The sequence below is a fragment of the Trachypithecus francoisi genome, unplaced genomic scaffold, assembly GCF_009764315.1.
Source record: "Trachypithecus francoisi isolate TF-2019V2 unplaced genomic scaffold, Tfra_2.0 Lachesis_group11, whole genome shotgun sequence".
In the NCBI taxonomy this organism is placed as follows: Eukaryota; Metazoa; Chordata; class Mammalia; order Primates; family Cercopithecidae; genus Trachypithecus; species Trachypithecus francoisi.
In genome coordinates, this window is record NW_022681456.1 from 102904250 (window position 1) to 102921003 (window position 16754).

The 16754-nt window shown below is 36.7% G+C and overlaps 1 protein-coding gene and 1 long non-coding RNA gene across 17 annotated transcripts in view; both read right to left on the reverse strand.

Moving 5' to 3' along the window:
• The window catches only part of CCDC91 (coiled-coil domain containing 91), a 367727-nt gene that overhangs the window by 189264 nt on the left and 161709 nt on the right, over window positions 1-16754 (reverse strand). For 15 of the 16 annotated variants that reach the window (XM_033222559.1, XM_033222558.1, XM_033222545.1 and 12 more), the window contains one exon: window positions 5668-5745. The exons of the other annotated variant lie outside the window; for it this stretch is intronic. In XM_033222559.1, coding sequence (XP_033078450.1) covers window positions 5668-5745 — 78 coding nt within the window. The remainder of the gene's footprint in view (window positions 1-5667; window positions 5746-16754) is intronic. 16 annotated transcript variants of the gene reach the window in all.
• LOC117090344 lies at window positions 6288-11661 on the reverse strand. Its single transcript, XR_004439977.1, has 2 exons — window positions 11559-11661; window positions 6288-6368 (listed from the first exon to the last, which is right to left on the reverse strand). It is a non-coding gene; the product is annotated as an uncharacterized LOC117090344 (long non-coding RNA).

Consider the following 16754-nt stretch of genomic DNA (forward strand, 5'->3'; position numbering starts at 1 on the left):
TGGGTCTCATAGTTCCTAGCTAGTCTGCCTGTTTCTGTCTTACTTTCAGGGACTTATTTCAGGTACTATACTTTTATATAAAACATCCAGGTTTTTTTTTAATCTGTAGTAAATAGGAAAAATATCGAAAGTTATGTCTTCATTATTTCTGGAAGCAAAAGTTTATACAAAGATAAGTTATCTTACTATGCATTACATTTTAGGCTTTTGCCATTTTTGTTTTACTTTATTGGTATTTTCCACTTTCTTCTCTAAGGAATATTTTTTCAAACTCCTCAACAATATTTCAGCTCAACTTGGACAGGAAAGAAGTGATTGATTATATCTAGTCCAGGATAACTAGAAGGATGTAAGATCCCCAGGAGCCAGGACTGGTGGTGAGACAGTAGCAGATTTTTCTATTCCAGTTGCATATTTGAGTAAACATTTACAGGGGAGAGAGAGGTAAAAGTGTGAAGCCCTGAAAACCGAAATGTCAAGGAATGCTATGATTTTAAGTTCCTTCCTTCCTAAATATCATATGTAGTCATGGAATGCAGATGCGGAATTATATCCCACTGAAACAAGGATTTGAATATTTTGCTCACTGCTGTATTTACAATAATCCGTGGCATAAAGAACATAATCAATAATCTTTGCTGAATTAAGAAATGAATAAATGCAACGAGAATGTTCACACAACTTTTGTTAACAATAGTAACTAGAGATATTTTGGTTTCCTTTTGAAATACCTAATAATTAATGAATCATCTATCAAATTTTCATGCACTACAGTAAAATATGGCTTTTAAAATATTAATGAAAAATTATTTGTCTTGTTATTGTGAGTGTGCTTAGCTGTTTTTCTAAACAGGTTGGTATTTGATGTTTTAAATCACTGTTTTGGTTCTAACGCCACAATATTTTCTTTGCTGCAAACATAATTATTGGTATAAATTTCAATACTGGCAACTAAGGAGGTTCAAATCGTAAGTGATAACTATTCTAGTATTTACAAATGCCATTTTGAAGAAACTTGATTAAGAGCTACTCATTTTACGTATTTGTACAGTGTCATTACTTAGCACTTAATTAAAGAGAAATGTAAAATTTTCAGATGTTTAGATGACTTGTTAAATGGATTAGGAATTCAATCAAATTACCTACAAAGTTATATTTAATTTTTTTTTTTTTTTTTTTTTTTTTGAGACGGAGTCTCGCTCTGTCGCCCAGGCTGGAGTGCAGTGGCCGGTTCTCAGCTCACTGCAAGCTCCGCCTCCCGGGTTCACGCCATTCTCCTGCCTCAGCCTCCTAGTAGTTGGGACTACAGGCGCCCGCCACCTCGCCCGGCTAGTTTTTTGTATTTTTTAGTAGAGACGGGATTTCACCGTGTTAGCCAGGATGGTCTCGATCTCCTGACCTCGTGATCCGCCCGTCTCGGCCTCCCAAAGTGCTGGGATTACAGGCTTGAGCCACCGCGCCCGGCCATATTTAATTTTTTATTTCATAGCTCAGTCAAAGGATATAGTCAAAGGATATAAATACTTTTAAATCAGTGAAAATTCACTGCATATTGATTAATCATATGACTTGTTGAATTCCCCATAGATCTTATACAATAATATTTCCCCATAGATCTTATACAATAATATTATAGTACTCTGAGGAGAAATATTATCAGATATATTGGCTGTCATGTAAAATTTCATAACCAAGGTGTTCTAAAATATGCTGAGAATCGGCTTTCATAATAGTATGGAAAAAAGGTAAAATAATTCATATAGAAAAAAATCATAACGTGTTGATGACTTGTGGCACATTAAGAACAAGAAGTGGAATGATTTTTTTTTTTTTTTTTTTTTTTTGAGACGGAGTCTCGCTCTGTCGCCCAGGCTGGAGTGCAGTGGCCGGATCTCAGCTCACTGCAAGCTCCACCTCCCGGGTTTACGCCATTCTCTCGCCTCAGCCTCCCGAGTAGCTGGGACTACAGGCGCCCGCCATCTCGCCCGGCTAATTTTTTGTATTTTTTTTTTTTTTTTGAGGCGGAGTCTCGCTCTGTCGCCCGGACTGGAGTGCAGTAGCCGGATCTCAGCTCACTGCAAGCTCCGCCTCCCGGGTTTACGCCATTCTCCTGCCTCAGCCTCCTGAGGAGCTGGGACTACAGGCGCCCACCACCTCGCCCGGCTAGTTTTTTTGTATTTTTAGTAGAGACGGGGTTTCACCGTGTTAGCCAGGATGGTCTCGATCTCCTGACCTCGTGATCCGCCCGTCTCGGCCTCCCAAAGTGCTGGGATTACAGGCTTGAGCCACCGCGCCCGGCCAGTATTTTTTTAGTGGAGACGGGGTTTCACCGTGTTAGCCAGGATGGTCTCGATCTCCTGACCTTGTGATCTGTCCGTCTCGGCCTCCCAAAGTGCTGGGATTACAGGCTTGAGCCACCGCGCCCGGCCTAGAAGTGGAATGATTTTTTTACCGATTCTAGATTCAAGCATAAGAAGTTCATGTGATAATTATTTTACCATATGCTTCTATTTTTTTAGATAGCAAGTAATTTGTGTCACTTTTTACTGTTGTACTATTATTTTTATTGCTTTTCTTCTCCAAATATTTCTCATCCATGGTTATGGAATCTGCAAATACATTAGGCCAACTGTATTTTAATTCTTCCCACCCTCAGCGTTAGGGATAAAATAAGTTGTCAAAATCAATACTATAATAATATAGGACTTTTCCTCAACTCAATAACTGTAAAACCGGTTTATACTAATAATATTAAAAACATTATAAAAGGGCCAATTATCATTGCTATAAAAATCAGACTTTTTTTTTTTTTTTTTTTTGAGACAGAGTCTCACTCTGTCACCCAGGCAGGAGTGCAGTGGCACAATCTTGGCTCACTGCAACCTCCGCCTCCAGGATCCAAGCAATTCTCCTGCCTCAGCCTCCGAGTAGCTGGGACTACAGGCGCCCGCCATCTCGCCCGGCTAATTTTTTGTATTTTTTTTTTTTTTTTTGAGGCGGAGTCTCGCTCTGTCGCCCGGACTGGAGTGCAGTAGCGGATCTCAGCTCACTGCAAGCTCCGCCTCCGGGTTTACGCCATTCTCCTGCCTCAGCCTCCTGAGGAGCTGGGACTACAGGCGCCCACCACCTCGCCCGGCTAGTTTTTTTGTATTTTTAGTAGAGACGGGGTTTCACCGTGTTAGCCAGGATGGTCTCGATCTCCTGACCTCGTGATCCGCCCGTCTCGGCCTCCCAAAGTGCTGGGATTACAGGCTTGAGCCACCGCGCCCGGCCAGTATTTTTTTAGTGGAGACGGGGTTTCACCGTGTTAGCCAGGATGGTCTCGATCTCCTGACCTTGTGATCTGTCCGTCTCGGCCTCCCAAAGTGCTGGGATTACAGGCTTGAGCCACCGCGCCCGGCCTAGAAGTGGAATGATTTTTTTACCGATTCTAGATTCAAGCATAAGAAGTTCATGTGATAATTATTTTACCATATGCTTCTATTTTTTTAGATAGCAAGTAATTTGTGTCACTTTTTACTGTTGTACTATTATTTTTATTGCTTTTCTTCTCCAAATATTTCTCATCCATGGTTATGGAATCTGCAAATACATTAGGCCAACTGTATTTTAATTCTTCCCACCCTCAGCGTTAGGGATAAAATAAGTTGTCAAAATCAATACTATAATAATATAGGACTTTTCCTCAACTCAATAACTGTAAAACCGGTTTATACTAATAATATTAAAAACATTATAAAAGGGCCAATTATCATTGCTATAAAAATCAGACTTTTTTTTTTTTTTTTTTTTTTGAGACAGAGTCTCACTCTGTCACCCAGGCAGGAGTGCAGTGGCACCATCTTGGCTCACTGCAACCTCCGCCTCCAGGATCCAAGCAATTCTCCTGCCTCAGCCTCCCGAGTAGCTGGGATTACAGGTGCGCACCACCATGTCTGGGTAATTTTTAGATTTTTAATAGAAACGGGGTTTCACCATGTTGGCCAAGCTGGTCTGGACCCCTTGACCTCAGGTGATCTGCTCTCCTTGGCCTCCCAAAGTGTTGAAATTACAGGTGTGAACCACTATGCTCCACCAAAATCAGACATTTTTTAATGACCTTTTTAACAACAAGCATCAACTACTATATTGGGTGTGGTCACAAAAATGGCCTTTCATGTCCCAAGACATATCTAGTAGACTATTTTAATACCCTAGGTGGGAAAAAAAAAAAAAAGACACTTTTCACTTAATTCTGGATCTACTTCTTTTCCTACTTTTATCCAAATAATTTTTTTTTTTTTTTTTTTTGAGATGGAGTCTTGCTCTGTCGCACAGGCTACAGTGCAGTGGCACAATCTCAGCTCAATGCAAGCTCCAACTCCCGGGTTCACATCATTCTCCTGCCTCAGCCTCCTGAGTAGCTGGGACTATAGGCACCCGCCACCATGCCCAGCTAATTTTTTGTATTTTCAGTAGAGACGGGGTTTCACCATTTTAGCCAGGATGGTCTCGATCTCCTGACCTCGTGATCCACCTGCCTCGGCCTCCCAAAGTGCTGGGATTACAGGCGTGAGCCACCGCACCCGGCCCAAATGATTTCTTAAGGAAGCTTTTGACACTAAATTATCAACTAAAATGACATTAACTTCTAACAAGTCTAGTGAGGAAGTTTAATCAACAACACAAAAATTTCTATATTCTAACTGTAATAGGGAGAATTTTTTTATATTTATTATTATAATGAACAATGAAAAACAAAATGCCTATCTAAACATGTATGGTTAAACAAATTATGGTATATTTCATACTGTGAAAACTATAGAAGAGTAACAAAAATAGGAAAAGCTTATATATACTGATATGAAAATGTCTCCAAGTCAGTGAGTAAATACAGCAAGAAAGAGTAAATTTAGTAAGATAATATTTTTTAAATCAATTGAAAACTATATTGCATGTTATGAGCATATAAGTATAGACAAGTAGATGGAGAATCTCTTAGAAGAATGTAAAATGGAACTGCCAATACTGGTTACTTCTGGAGATAATTGAATTTTATTTCAAAATATGTATTCATTCCTTCATTACTTGTAAAAGAAAAATGATCTAACATGAAGCTTAAAGGGAAATAAAAATTTGACATTAAATGCTCAATGTGCTTTAAATAATTCAGCTTATGCAAGCACAGAATTGAATAATTTTTAAAATAATTTTAAATATTAATGTTTTGCTGTATATCTGTGATATTGACATTATAATTTGTTATTGCTAAAGTGTACCTAAATCGATTTAATTTGTTTAAGAAAAGAAAAGCAAAAAGGTATAATAATATTTTTTCTGATACATTTCATGCCTTAATATTTTTCCTGTCAGAAGAACCACAGCACAGACAAAAAAGATAATCTAGTAATTAATTCTATATTATTTTGTACTTAAATTTCCTCACCTGCTGATATTATATTCTCAAATATTCTCAAACTTTCTCAAATCTAGAACAGTGTCTAATTTAACTTTTGTAATCCACCAAGTATGTTTTCAATGGATATTTATTGCTGAATGGAAAGAAATTCTGTAGCAAAATAAGATTACACATATAATTTGCATATGTTTGCACATACCTACATGTATACATTTTTTACTAAAGTTATCCGAGGTTTAAAAAAGTAAACAATACTCTCAAACCTCTACCTTATATTCATCCACAATAATGCTGAGGGCTTCGTGACCAGCTTTCCTCATGTCTTCCAATTCTTGTTTATGTTTTTCCTGAAAGAAAAAGGAAACTAAAACCATGAGTTTTTCGTCTGTTTTGTTTTCAAAATAATAAAATCATAGACTTTTGCTGCTTCCACGCATGATTCAGTGGTTTGTAGCACATCAATGCTACAGCTGGAAACAGGAAAAAAAAGTGTATATATATAAAATACATCTTTATATATATAATACATATTTATATATTATATATCTTATATAATATAGATATCTATATTATGTATTATGTATTTATATATTATAGATATAATATATAATATTTTATATATATATATGTACAAGCTTTGCTTAAAAGCATTGGGGAACACTGAAGCAATGAGGAATTAAAGGGAAATAACAGAAAAAGGAAAACCATGTTGACAGGCGAGATAACACAAGGCAAAGGTGCTTTCCCTTGGGGTATCTGGCAATTCTTGACCTGGATCAAGAGATGGGAGACCCTGCGTCACTGCAACAAGCCTTGGCCTCTGTATATCTAATACATCCCAAAGTTTGAGAACCACTGGAATAAGATGATTAGCCCCCAATTCTACCTACCTAGGACAGGAGAGGATGAAGTCTCTTTGGACATTGTTAACATCCTACAGTCTTTCCAGTTTTTCAAATATGATGCCCAGCTTCCAAAACAAAATTATCAGAAATAAGAACAACAAAACTAAAATGGAACATACATCCACACCCACACCCACACACACACCCACGCACATGGAAAATAGATAAGACAAAAGAAATAGGTCCAGAGATGGGGCCATAGGTGGTTTCGATGCTAGTTATTACAGAGTCTTTAAAATGTATGTAAGAGTTCTTAATACATCTGAAAAACAGAAGGGAAATGGAGAAAACGGAGAGGACAGAGACTTTCACCAGAGAACTGGAATCCATAAAATAGAAATTCTAGACCTGAGAAATATGTACTATTAATAACTCAATAGATGACATAATCAGATTAAAGAGAGTCGGAAACAGAATTAGGAAACTAAAAGAGAGTGGAAATAAAATAAAATAAAAACTACAGCAAAAAGAATAGTATGATGGAAAATATTTTTAAGAATCTTTTAAAATAGGACAGAGTAAGTCAAAGAAAGTAAAAAGAGAAAAAAGACGAGAAAAAAGTGAAATAAGTAGTAAGATAATAATGAAGTGAAAAAAACCCATAAAACTTCCAACATCAGGCACAAATGCAGGACATTATGTAATCTATAAATATTTCAAAAAATGAGAAGATATTACAAAATACATCAATAAATATAAAATTTTACATAAAATTTTTAAACTACAAAATAAAAAACACAATTTACCAAAACTAAAACAAGAATTACAAAATTTGAATAGTACTATATGTGTTAAAGAAACTGTGCCTCTATTAACTAAAAAAAAATCACATACACAAAAAATTCTCCAGACACATGGAATCTCTATACACGGAAAGTTTCATAGGTGAATCTTAAGAAACATTTAAGAAAAAATTAACAGATATCTTCCACAAACTCTTCCAGAGAATGTGAAAAGAAGGAATACTCCCTACCATATTTTATTTGGAAAATATACCCTTTATACTAAAATCTGCAAAGTTGTTTAGAAGAAAATTATGAGTTAAATCTCTTTTATAAATACAAAAACTGAAATCCTAAAGAAAATAACAGCAAATTAAACCTACTGACATAAAGAATACATCTCAATCAAGTGGGATTTATTATACTAATGCCAGGTTGGTTGGAGTGATGAACCACATAACCCTCCTATACAATCTTGCACACACTCCTCTTCTGACATTGGCTTGCTGGGTGTCACTGCCTAAGATGACAGCAGAAGACACGTGTTGCAACTGGCGCTGCCTCTGCCAGCCTGTGACCCACCGTGAATGACTGCAAAGAATAACTCACTGTCACTTGAAAGAGCTCTGAGAGAAAATTAAGCTGCAACTATATTTAGGAAAAAAGAGAATGCTGATAGTTCTTGTCCATTTACTGCTACCACTACCTTTTTCATCAATTCCCCTTATTTATTATACCTTACTGATTAAACAGGTCACATTTCATTATCAACATCTAATTCTTTTTTCCGATAAGCTCTTAACTTGTCATATTACAGTTAAATCACAATTTGCTCAACTACCTAATCATAAAGAATCAACAGCAATTGTCATAAACACAGATTTTTATTAGTATGATTATAAATACATGTTTCATGGCAACAATCTATTTTAAGATAGTTTCCCATTTTTGTGGGAGCTATTTTAGTTAAAACTAGGTAATAATAATACATTTACCTGTTTAAGAAAATTCTTGTATTATACTACACTATAAACAAGCAAACAAATGAGGACATCACTAAAACTCATCACTTCGGAACTCCCATTCATGTCAAGTTATAATTCACAAATAGTATATTACTGTTTCATGTAAGGAACTAGGTAAGGCAAAAGCACCAACCCATTTACTAAATATTATTTTCATTGCTTTTATTTTCATTGCTCAAGATTTTTAAAATTAAATAGAAATAAATATTCTGCCATTTTATGTTTATAACCTAGTGGATCATCATAGGCAGTTCTTGGGATGCATACATTCTACCCTGGGGATATATGCAGTCAGATACACTAGTGTTATCCAGAGAGTGCTTTATAAAACAGAAAAGCTAACATAAAATAGGCTACCATGGTCAAACAAATTGTGGAAATTAACAACATATATTCACACATTAAAAACCTCTGACAAACTCGTAAGTAATCTGTTTACCTTTAGTAAAACCAGCATTTTTTAAACTTATCTGATTAAATATTATTTTATTTCTCTCTTGACAATAACTATTACTAATTTAAAAATTGAAGAGACTACCAAAAAAGTTTAAAGATCTTTAAAAATTAAGAGTTAATTAGCCTAAAGCAAAGCAAATTAACCTAGATGCCTTAAGTGAAGCTAAAGAAGAATATATTCTTTGGCCTACTTAATTACAAATTGAAAATAAATGTACATCATTTCAATTATAGTATAATCATTCAATATCTATGGCTCTGAAGAATGACATTAGTCATTAAAAAGTATTGGTGTACGGGCTGGGCACAGTGGCTCACACCTGTAATCCCAGCACTTTGGGAGGCCAAGGTGGGCAGATCATGAGGTCAGGGGTTCGAGACCAGCCTGGCCAACATAGTGAGACCCTGTCTCTACTAAAAATTCAAAAATTAGCCGGGCATGGTGGTGGGAGCCTGTAGTCCTAGCTACTCAGGAGGCTGAGGAAGGAGAATTGCTTGAACCCAGGAGGCAGAGGTTATGGTAAGCCAAGATTGCGCCACTGCACTCCAGCCTGGGCAACAGAGCAAGACTCCATCTTAACAAGAAAAAAAGAAGTATTGGTGTGCTATTAAAAGTGTAAGACTATTACACTTGCTATACTTGCTATTTGCTGCTGTGCTTCAAATGCTATTTACCCTAGATATTGAATGTTCACTTCCTCTACATCATGCTCTAAAATTATCTTACTAGAGAGACTTTTCCTGACCACATATATAAAAGAGTACACCACTGATCAATATCCACTAATCACGCTTTATTTTTCTCATAGCACCTATCACTATGTTTTACATTTATTGTTCATTCCTATGTGCCCCAACTATATTGAAAGAGGTAGTGCCAGTACTCCACAACACTATGGCGCTTATTAAAGTGAGGAATAAAGGACATCAGAAAGATTTCACAGTTTGATAGTAAGTTCAATTTGAGAGGGTGAAATTTTACTTGACACTGAATATATGTACCTTAAATGGTGCTTTATATAGAATATGAGCTCAGTCAAAAAGCACTGAATAAAGAAGAAATAGAATGGTCAAGATTTGAAGGCCAAACATATTTGGGAAGAGCAAAAGGTGTTTCCTTCTTCATCAAAGAGAGACAGAACTATTTTACATCAAAATAAAAATGTTAATAACATTATTCACAACCTGGTCTTCAAAAGGAGGCTCCCTGACAGGTTCAAGTAGATGTTTGCTGAATGACTGAATGAGAATAAAATCAATGTTCTTTTTCTGATACAAGCTAAGCATATAAATTAAAAAAATATTTTTTGGGTACGTTTCTCTATCTGTTAAATGAGGGAGATGGAATAAATTATTTCTAAGATACACTTCCAACTTCCAACTTTCTTAATACTATCTTATAATACAGTATGTTACAAACAGATCAATCAACCCTCCTTTGCTTACTTCAAAGTTACTAATGGCAATCATACAACCACAATGTGACACAACAGTCTGTTCACAGAAATAACCAAGTAGTCATACTAAAATTCATTTCAAGAATATACAGCCAAAAATTTACAGCCCATCTTTAAAGGAGTCAAGCCAAATTTAACCACAATGATAACTTTCTTTCAAAATGTCAAACCCCAAAACATCACTAGAAAGAGATGACAAAGGCAAATGTCCTCACCTTAAATAAAACTAAGGAAATTTTAAGCAAAAAGAGACTTCAAAAGTAAACTATTCCAATATGTTCATTTTATAAATGAAGATACTGAAGCCCAGATAAGTCAAAAAATTTTTTCAAAGTCACTAAAATGATTGTGTGCCAGGTATTGTTCAGTAAGGGCACAGCAAAGCCTAAACTGGATCTCCTGATAGCCACCCTAATGCTGCTTATTTGAAAATATCCTATCAAAAATCAAGCTATTTGAATGTATTCTCATTCCCTCATCAACAGGTATGTTTTCTGTATATAACTCAATAAAACACAGAATCACATATCATATTTCATACATTGTGGTGAAGCAAAGACATGTAACTAGTCATGGTCTGTAAAATTTGAAATATTCATTCATCAATTTATTACTACTAACCAGAAGTTTTCATCTGACAAAACTGATCCAAAGGTGCTTTTCAAAGGTAAATGTAAGCACATTCCAACCGATCCTCCTCTACCCCATAACTGCTTCTATCCCAACTGCTTCTTAGCTAAAATGATTAAATATACCTAAGTCTCATACTCTTAATATGCCTGGACATGATGAGTATTCAAGAAATTTTTCAAAAGATACACATGTAAACAAGGAACCATACAATCAACAAATAAAGGTGCTTTCCAAAACAGTGAAATATTAACCAAAAAAAAATTTTGGTGACCATCACTGGTATATTGACAGCAACACATGATATGAACATCTGAATCAAGACTTTCTTTTAAAAAGCTCATATTCTATTTTTGTTGGTAATTACCAAGCCAAATAGAACCTCTGCTAATACTTCTAAGAAATTAATTCATGCATAGCAACAGGATCCTCTGCTACACAGATGGTTAAAAGTCAGCATTTAATTGCATTTAATTGATGTGTTTGGAATGAATTATTACAGTGATGTTAAAAAGAAATTCCAAAGATCAACTAACCACATTATATTCCATCTATCAGAAACCAGCTGCCTCTCCCCTTCCAAATTATTTGGTCAAGAGCCAGTCTACAATTAGCCTACCAGAACATTATTAGCAAACAATATCTGATTGAGAAAGGTTTTCCAATATAGGCTTCACCACCACTTTTGTGGAAGCCACAAGATTACATCCCTTTCACAATAACTAATCAACTATATTGGAGAAGGCAGACACAAACACCTCCAGATATTCCAAAAGGAAATCTATAGGGCAAGAAATCAAAATAAAGATGGTGGTTAACATACAACCCATACATGAAAACATTCTGAATGAGAAATGGTACAAAATTACCCCTCCCAAAATTTGAAAAATCCAACACACCTAAATGGCCTAATTATAAATGCCAGAGTAGTGCAAAAAAGATAAGATTATACCGTATGTGCATACCATCAGCACAGAAGAAAAACAACAAAACAACACCTCTTCATTTCTCATCAACCACACCACTTGACAGCTGCAATAAGCCTGGTTGTTTTTCCTAAACGAGCCATAATCCTTGCAACGAAAGTAGGTTTCATGAGCATGACACAGCATTATGAAACAGAAGTCTTTCCCGTAGAATAAATGTTTAGTCTCCACCTCCCCATTCTGTCTTATTTCTCAGTCTCTCTATACATGTAGTAACAAATAATAGCACATGACAGACCCTTCAAAATCAAACCCAGTCTCAAAAACTAATTCCATAATTTAGACAAATATAAAATGGAAGAAAAAAACAAACATGATAAGAATCAGTCTAAAAGTATAAATATTACAAATGGAAATAAAGAATTTTGCCATAGCAATCTATCTCCAATACTAAAATGGATGCCCTTAATAAGATTGTCCCTCTAGAGTAAGATAACCAAAATCTCAAAATACTAATTTTAATCACTGTTCCTATCCCAATAATGGCTGCCTTAACACATGGCATGAATTTCATGGCATGCAGAATCCAAAGCCATCAGCTTTGCTGAATCCTCTCAATCAAAAACAAGATTAAAAAAGCAAACTTCTCCTGGAATTCTCCTAACAGATACAATGAAGAAGGTATGCAAAGGACCTCACAATCTACTCATACATGCACAGAAGTAATCAATTTTCCTATATGTTAATTGACAAACCCCAGACATGATATTTTCACATCCATGTCTAAGGCAAAACACTAAGGAAAGAAATTAGTGCTGAGCAAAAGAGGAATAAATAAACAGGTCACACTAAATTCATCACCCTGAAGATGAAAACAACTACTCAAATGAAATTCCTAAGAGAAGATGATATGTTTACAACAGTGCCATGATTGTTGCCATTGTCAATTCTCCATTAGCACAACATGTCCTCTACCAATCACATTCTGTTGAAGAATGAAGGCCAAATCCTGCACAGCCTGAGAAAAGTAGTCTTTTGCGAAACCCCAGCTGAGATCCTGGTTAATTTGTTGATTGGATTGGTTCTGTTCCCACTGCTACTTCAGTGTCGCCTTATTAAGTGCTCCAAGAAGAAAGAACCTCCATCAGATTCAGTTTATTGGCATTAGATTCAGATTATTATTTATTTTTAGCTTTGTTAAGATCTTCAAAGGCATGGAGCCTTGAAAGGCAGATGCTCAAAACTAACTCAGGCCAAGCACAGGAGAAAAAAAAAAAAAAGAAGGGAGAAAGAAGGAAGAAAACTATGTAGGAAAAGAGGAAAATATCAAGGAAAGGAAGGACAGGGAGGGAAGGAGAAAGAGGGAGAAAAGAGGAGGAAAAAAGGAGTGGCAGGGGGGAGAAGGGAAGAGCAGACAAAGTTTGCAATCCTAAGACCAGCTGTGCCTACTTGCATGGGACAATTACAACAAATCCTCCCTACTTTGTGGTTATAGCAAGAAACAATTTCTAGTCACTGAATGTTAAAGAAAGGGTCTATAACCTATATATACACAATAAATCTACAAACATCCCAGTCAATAAGAATCTAAAACACTCAGCCGGGCTCGGTGGCTCAAGCCTGTAATCCCAGCACTTTGGGAGGCCAAGACGGGCGGATCACGAGGTCAGGAGATCGAGACCATCCTGGCGAACACAGTGAAACCCTGTCTCTACTAAAAAATACAAAAAACTAGCCGGGCGAGGTGGCGGGCGCTTGTAGTCCCAGCTACTTGGGAGGCTGAGGCAGGAGAATGGCGTAAACCCGGGAGGCGGAGCTTGCAGTGAGCTGAGATCCGGCCACTGCACTCCAGCCTGGGGGACAGAGCAAGACTCCGTCTCAATAAAAAAAAAAAAAAAAATCTAAAACACTCTAGAATTCTTAAAATATTGTGTGACTTTCCCCATTTTAAGTCTGGTCTCCAAAAAGTTTGATTATATTTTAACCCCAGAAGCAGAAAGGAACTTTCTAGTAACACAGCTTCTCAACACATTTTAAAATTTGATCAACAAAAGGAAAATGGCTGAATACTAAAAATCACTTTTTAATGTTCTTGTCATTTATCTACAGTGAGTTTTTCTGTTCACAGTATTATATTTGCCTTCACATATTTAAATATATTAAAAGTGGTACTTGTAGTGGGTTGAATTATGACCTCCCTAAAAGGTTTGTCCAAGTCCTAAAACCTGGTAGCTGTGCATGTAACCTTATTTGGAAATAGTGTATCTGTAGATACAATTAGTTAAGAATCGTAAGATGAGATCATCCTGGACTTAGGATGGGCCAAAAGTCCAATAATTGGTATTTTTATAAGAGAAAGGAGAGGGAGATTTGAGACAGAGATGTAGAGTAGAAAGGCATGTGAAGGAAGAAGTAGAGGATGGAGTTATACTGCCATATGCTGAAGAATATCAGGCACTAATAGAAGCTAGAAGAGGTAACAAAGTATTCCCCCTAGATCATCTGGAGGCAGTATGACCCTGCCAAGATGTTGATTTTTAAAACTCTGACCTCCATAACATAAATTTCTGCTGTTTTAAGCCACTAAGTGCATGTAATTCATTTTACTGTACTTCACTATACTGTGCTTCACAGATACTGCATTTTTTACAAATTGAATGCTTTTAAGTTCAGGAGTACACGTGAAGGTTTGTTACATAGAAAACTTGGGTCATGGGGGTTTATTTTACAGACGATTTCATCATACAGGTATTAAGCCTAGTACCCATTAGTTGTTTTTCCTGATCCTCTCTCCCTCCTCCCACTCTCCACCTTCCAACTGGCCCCAGTGTGTATTGTTCCCCTCATGAATCAGCACTATTTTTCCAAAAGTTGTGTGCTCACTCTGTGTTCTCTGTGTCAAATATTGGTAATTGTAATATTTCAAAATTTTTCATTATCAGTTCACCTATTACAGTGGCCTGTGATCAGTTATCTTTGATGTTACTATTGTTTTCAGGTGCCACAAACTATGCCTATATCAGATGGCAAACTTAATAAATGTTGTATGTGTTTTGACTGAACAACCAACCATTTCCCCATTTACCCCATCTCCTAGAGCCTCTCTATTCCCTGAGACACAATAATATTGAAATCAGGCCAATTAATAACCCTATAATAACAGCTAAGTGTTCAAGTGACAGAGAGAGACACACGGCTCTCACTTTAAATCAAAAGCTAGAAATGATTAACCTTAGTGAGGTAGGCATATGAAAAGCTAGAGCAGCTACAGGCTGACTCTCAGGTCAACAGCCAAGTTGGGAATGAATGCAAAGGACAAGTTTTGGAGGAAATTAGAAGTGCTACTCCAGTGAACACACAGATGATAAGAAAGTGACACAGCCTTATTGGAGAAAGTTTTAGTGGTCTGGGGAGAAGAATGAACCAGCTGCAACATTCCCCCCTAAGCCAAAGCCTCATTCAGAACAAGGCCATAACTCTTTTCAATTCTGTGAAGGCTGAGAAAGGTTAGGAAGCTGCAGAAGACAAACCTGAGGTTATCAGAGATTGGTTCATGATGTTGAAGGAAAAAAGCCATCTCCATGAGATAAAAATATGAGGTGAAGCAGCAAGTGCTGATATAGAACTGCAGCAAATTATCAAGAAGTTCTAGCTGATATAACTGATGAAGGTGGCAACACTAAACAACGGATCTGCAAGGCAGACAAAATATTCTTCTCTTGGAAGATGACATGCAGGGCTTTCACAGCCAGAGGGAAGAAGTCAATGACTGGCTTCAAAGTTTGAAAGGACAGGCTGACACTCTTGTTAGTGGCTAATGCAGTTGGTGACTTTAAGTGGAAGCCAATGCTCACTTACCATCCACAAAATCCAGGGCCCTTAAGCATTATGCTGCTCTGCCTGTGTTCTATCAATGGAAGAACAAAGCCTGGATGACAGCACATCTGTTTACAGCACGGTTTACCAAATATTTTATTTTATTTTATTTTATTTTTTTGAGACGGAGTCTCGCTCTGTCGCCCAGGCTGGAGTGCAGTGGCCGGATCTTAGCTCACTGCAAGCTCCGCCTCCCGGGTTTAGGCCATTCTCCTGCCTCAGTACCAAATATTTTAAGACCATTGTTAAGAACTACTGCTAAAAAAAATAAATAAATAATAAATAAATTCCTTTCCACCACAGATGTGGTAGAAATAGCAAGAAAACTAGAGTTGTAAGTAAAGTCTGAAGATGTGACTGAATTGCTGCAATCACATAACACCTGAACAGATAAGGAGCTGCTGCTTAGAAACAAACAAAGAGACTGGTTTCTTGAGATGGAATCTACTTCTGGTGAAGATGCTGTGAACATTGTTGAAATGGCTGCCAGGGATCTGGAATATTATTACATAAACTTAAGTGCTAAAGCAGTGGCAGGAACTGAGAGAACTGACTCCAATTTTGAAAGAGGTTTTATTTTGGGTAAAATGCTGTCACACAACACTGCATGTTAGAGAGGACTCTTTCATGAAAGCAAGAGTCAATAGATGCAGCAAACTTCATTACAGTTTCATTTTAAGAAACTGCAACAGCCATACCAACCTTCAGCAATCACCACCCTTATTAACAGCTGCTCTCAACACTGAGGCAACATCCTTCACTAGCAAAAGGATTATGACTCACTGAAAGCTCAGATGATTGTAAGCATGTTTTAGCAATAAGCATTTTAATTTAGGCACATTTTTAAGACATGGATGGTATTACACACAATAATCTACAGTATAGTATAAACGTAACTTTTATATACTCTAAGAAACCAAAAAATTCATCTGACTCACTTACTACAACATTTGCTTTACTGCAGTGGTCTGGAACCAAACTCTGCAGTATCTCTAAGGCATACCTGTATAGGGTTATCCAGAAAAGATCTGTGGAGAACTCATTTGTCCAACAGCATGAATCCCCTTAACTCAGAGGATTCACAAGGCTTTTGAAAATAGTATACTAAGAAAAATATAGCAAGCCTGGGATGAAGCCTAGGATGCAGGAGAAATAAATGAAATGAAGAATGACTGTAAGACTGCTGAGATTCTACAGGAAGGAAGTAGGCTGATTAGACCAGAAAGCTATAAATATGTGCTAATCTTCAAAAAAAAAAAAAAAAAAAAAAGGAATAACCTGAGGTTAGATCTACGGTTGCAAAGCCCAGGGCCCAGAGGCACAGCTTGAGCCATGGGTGTGGAGTCAAAGGCCAGCAGA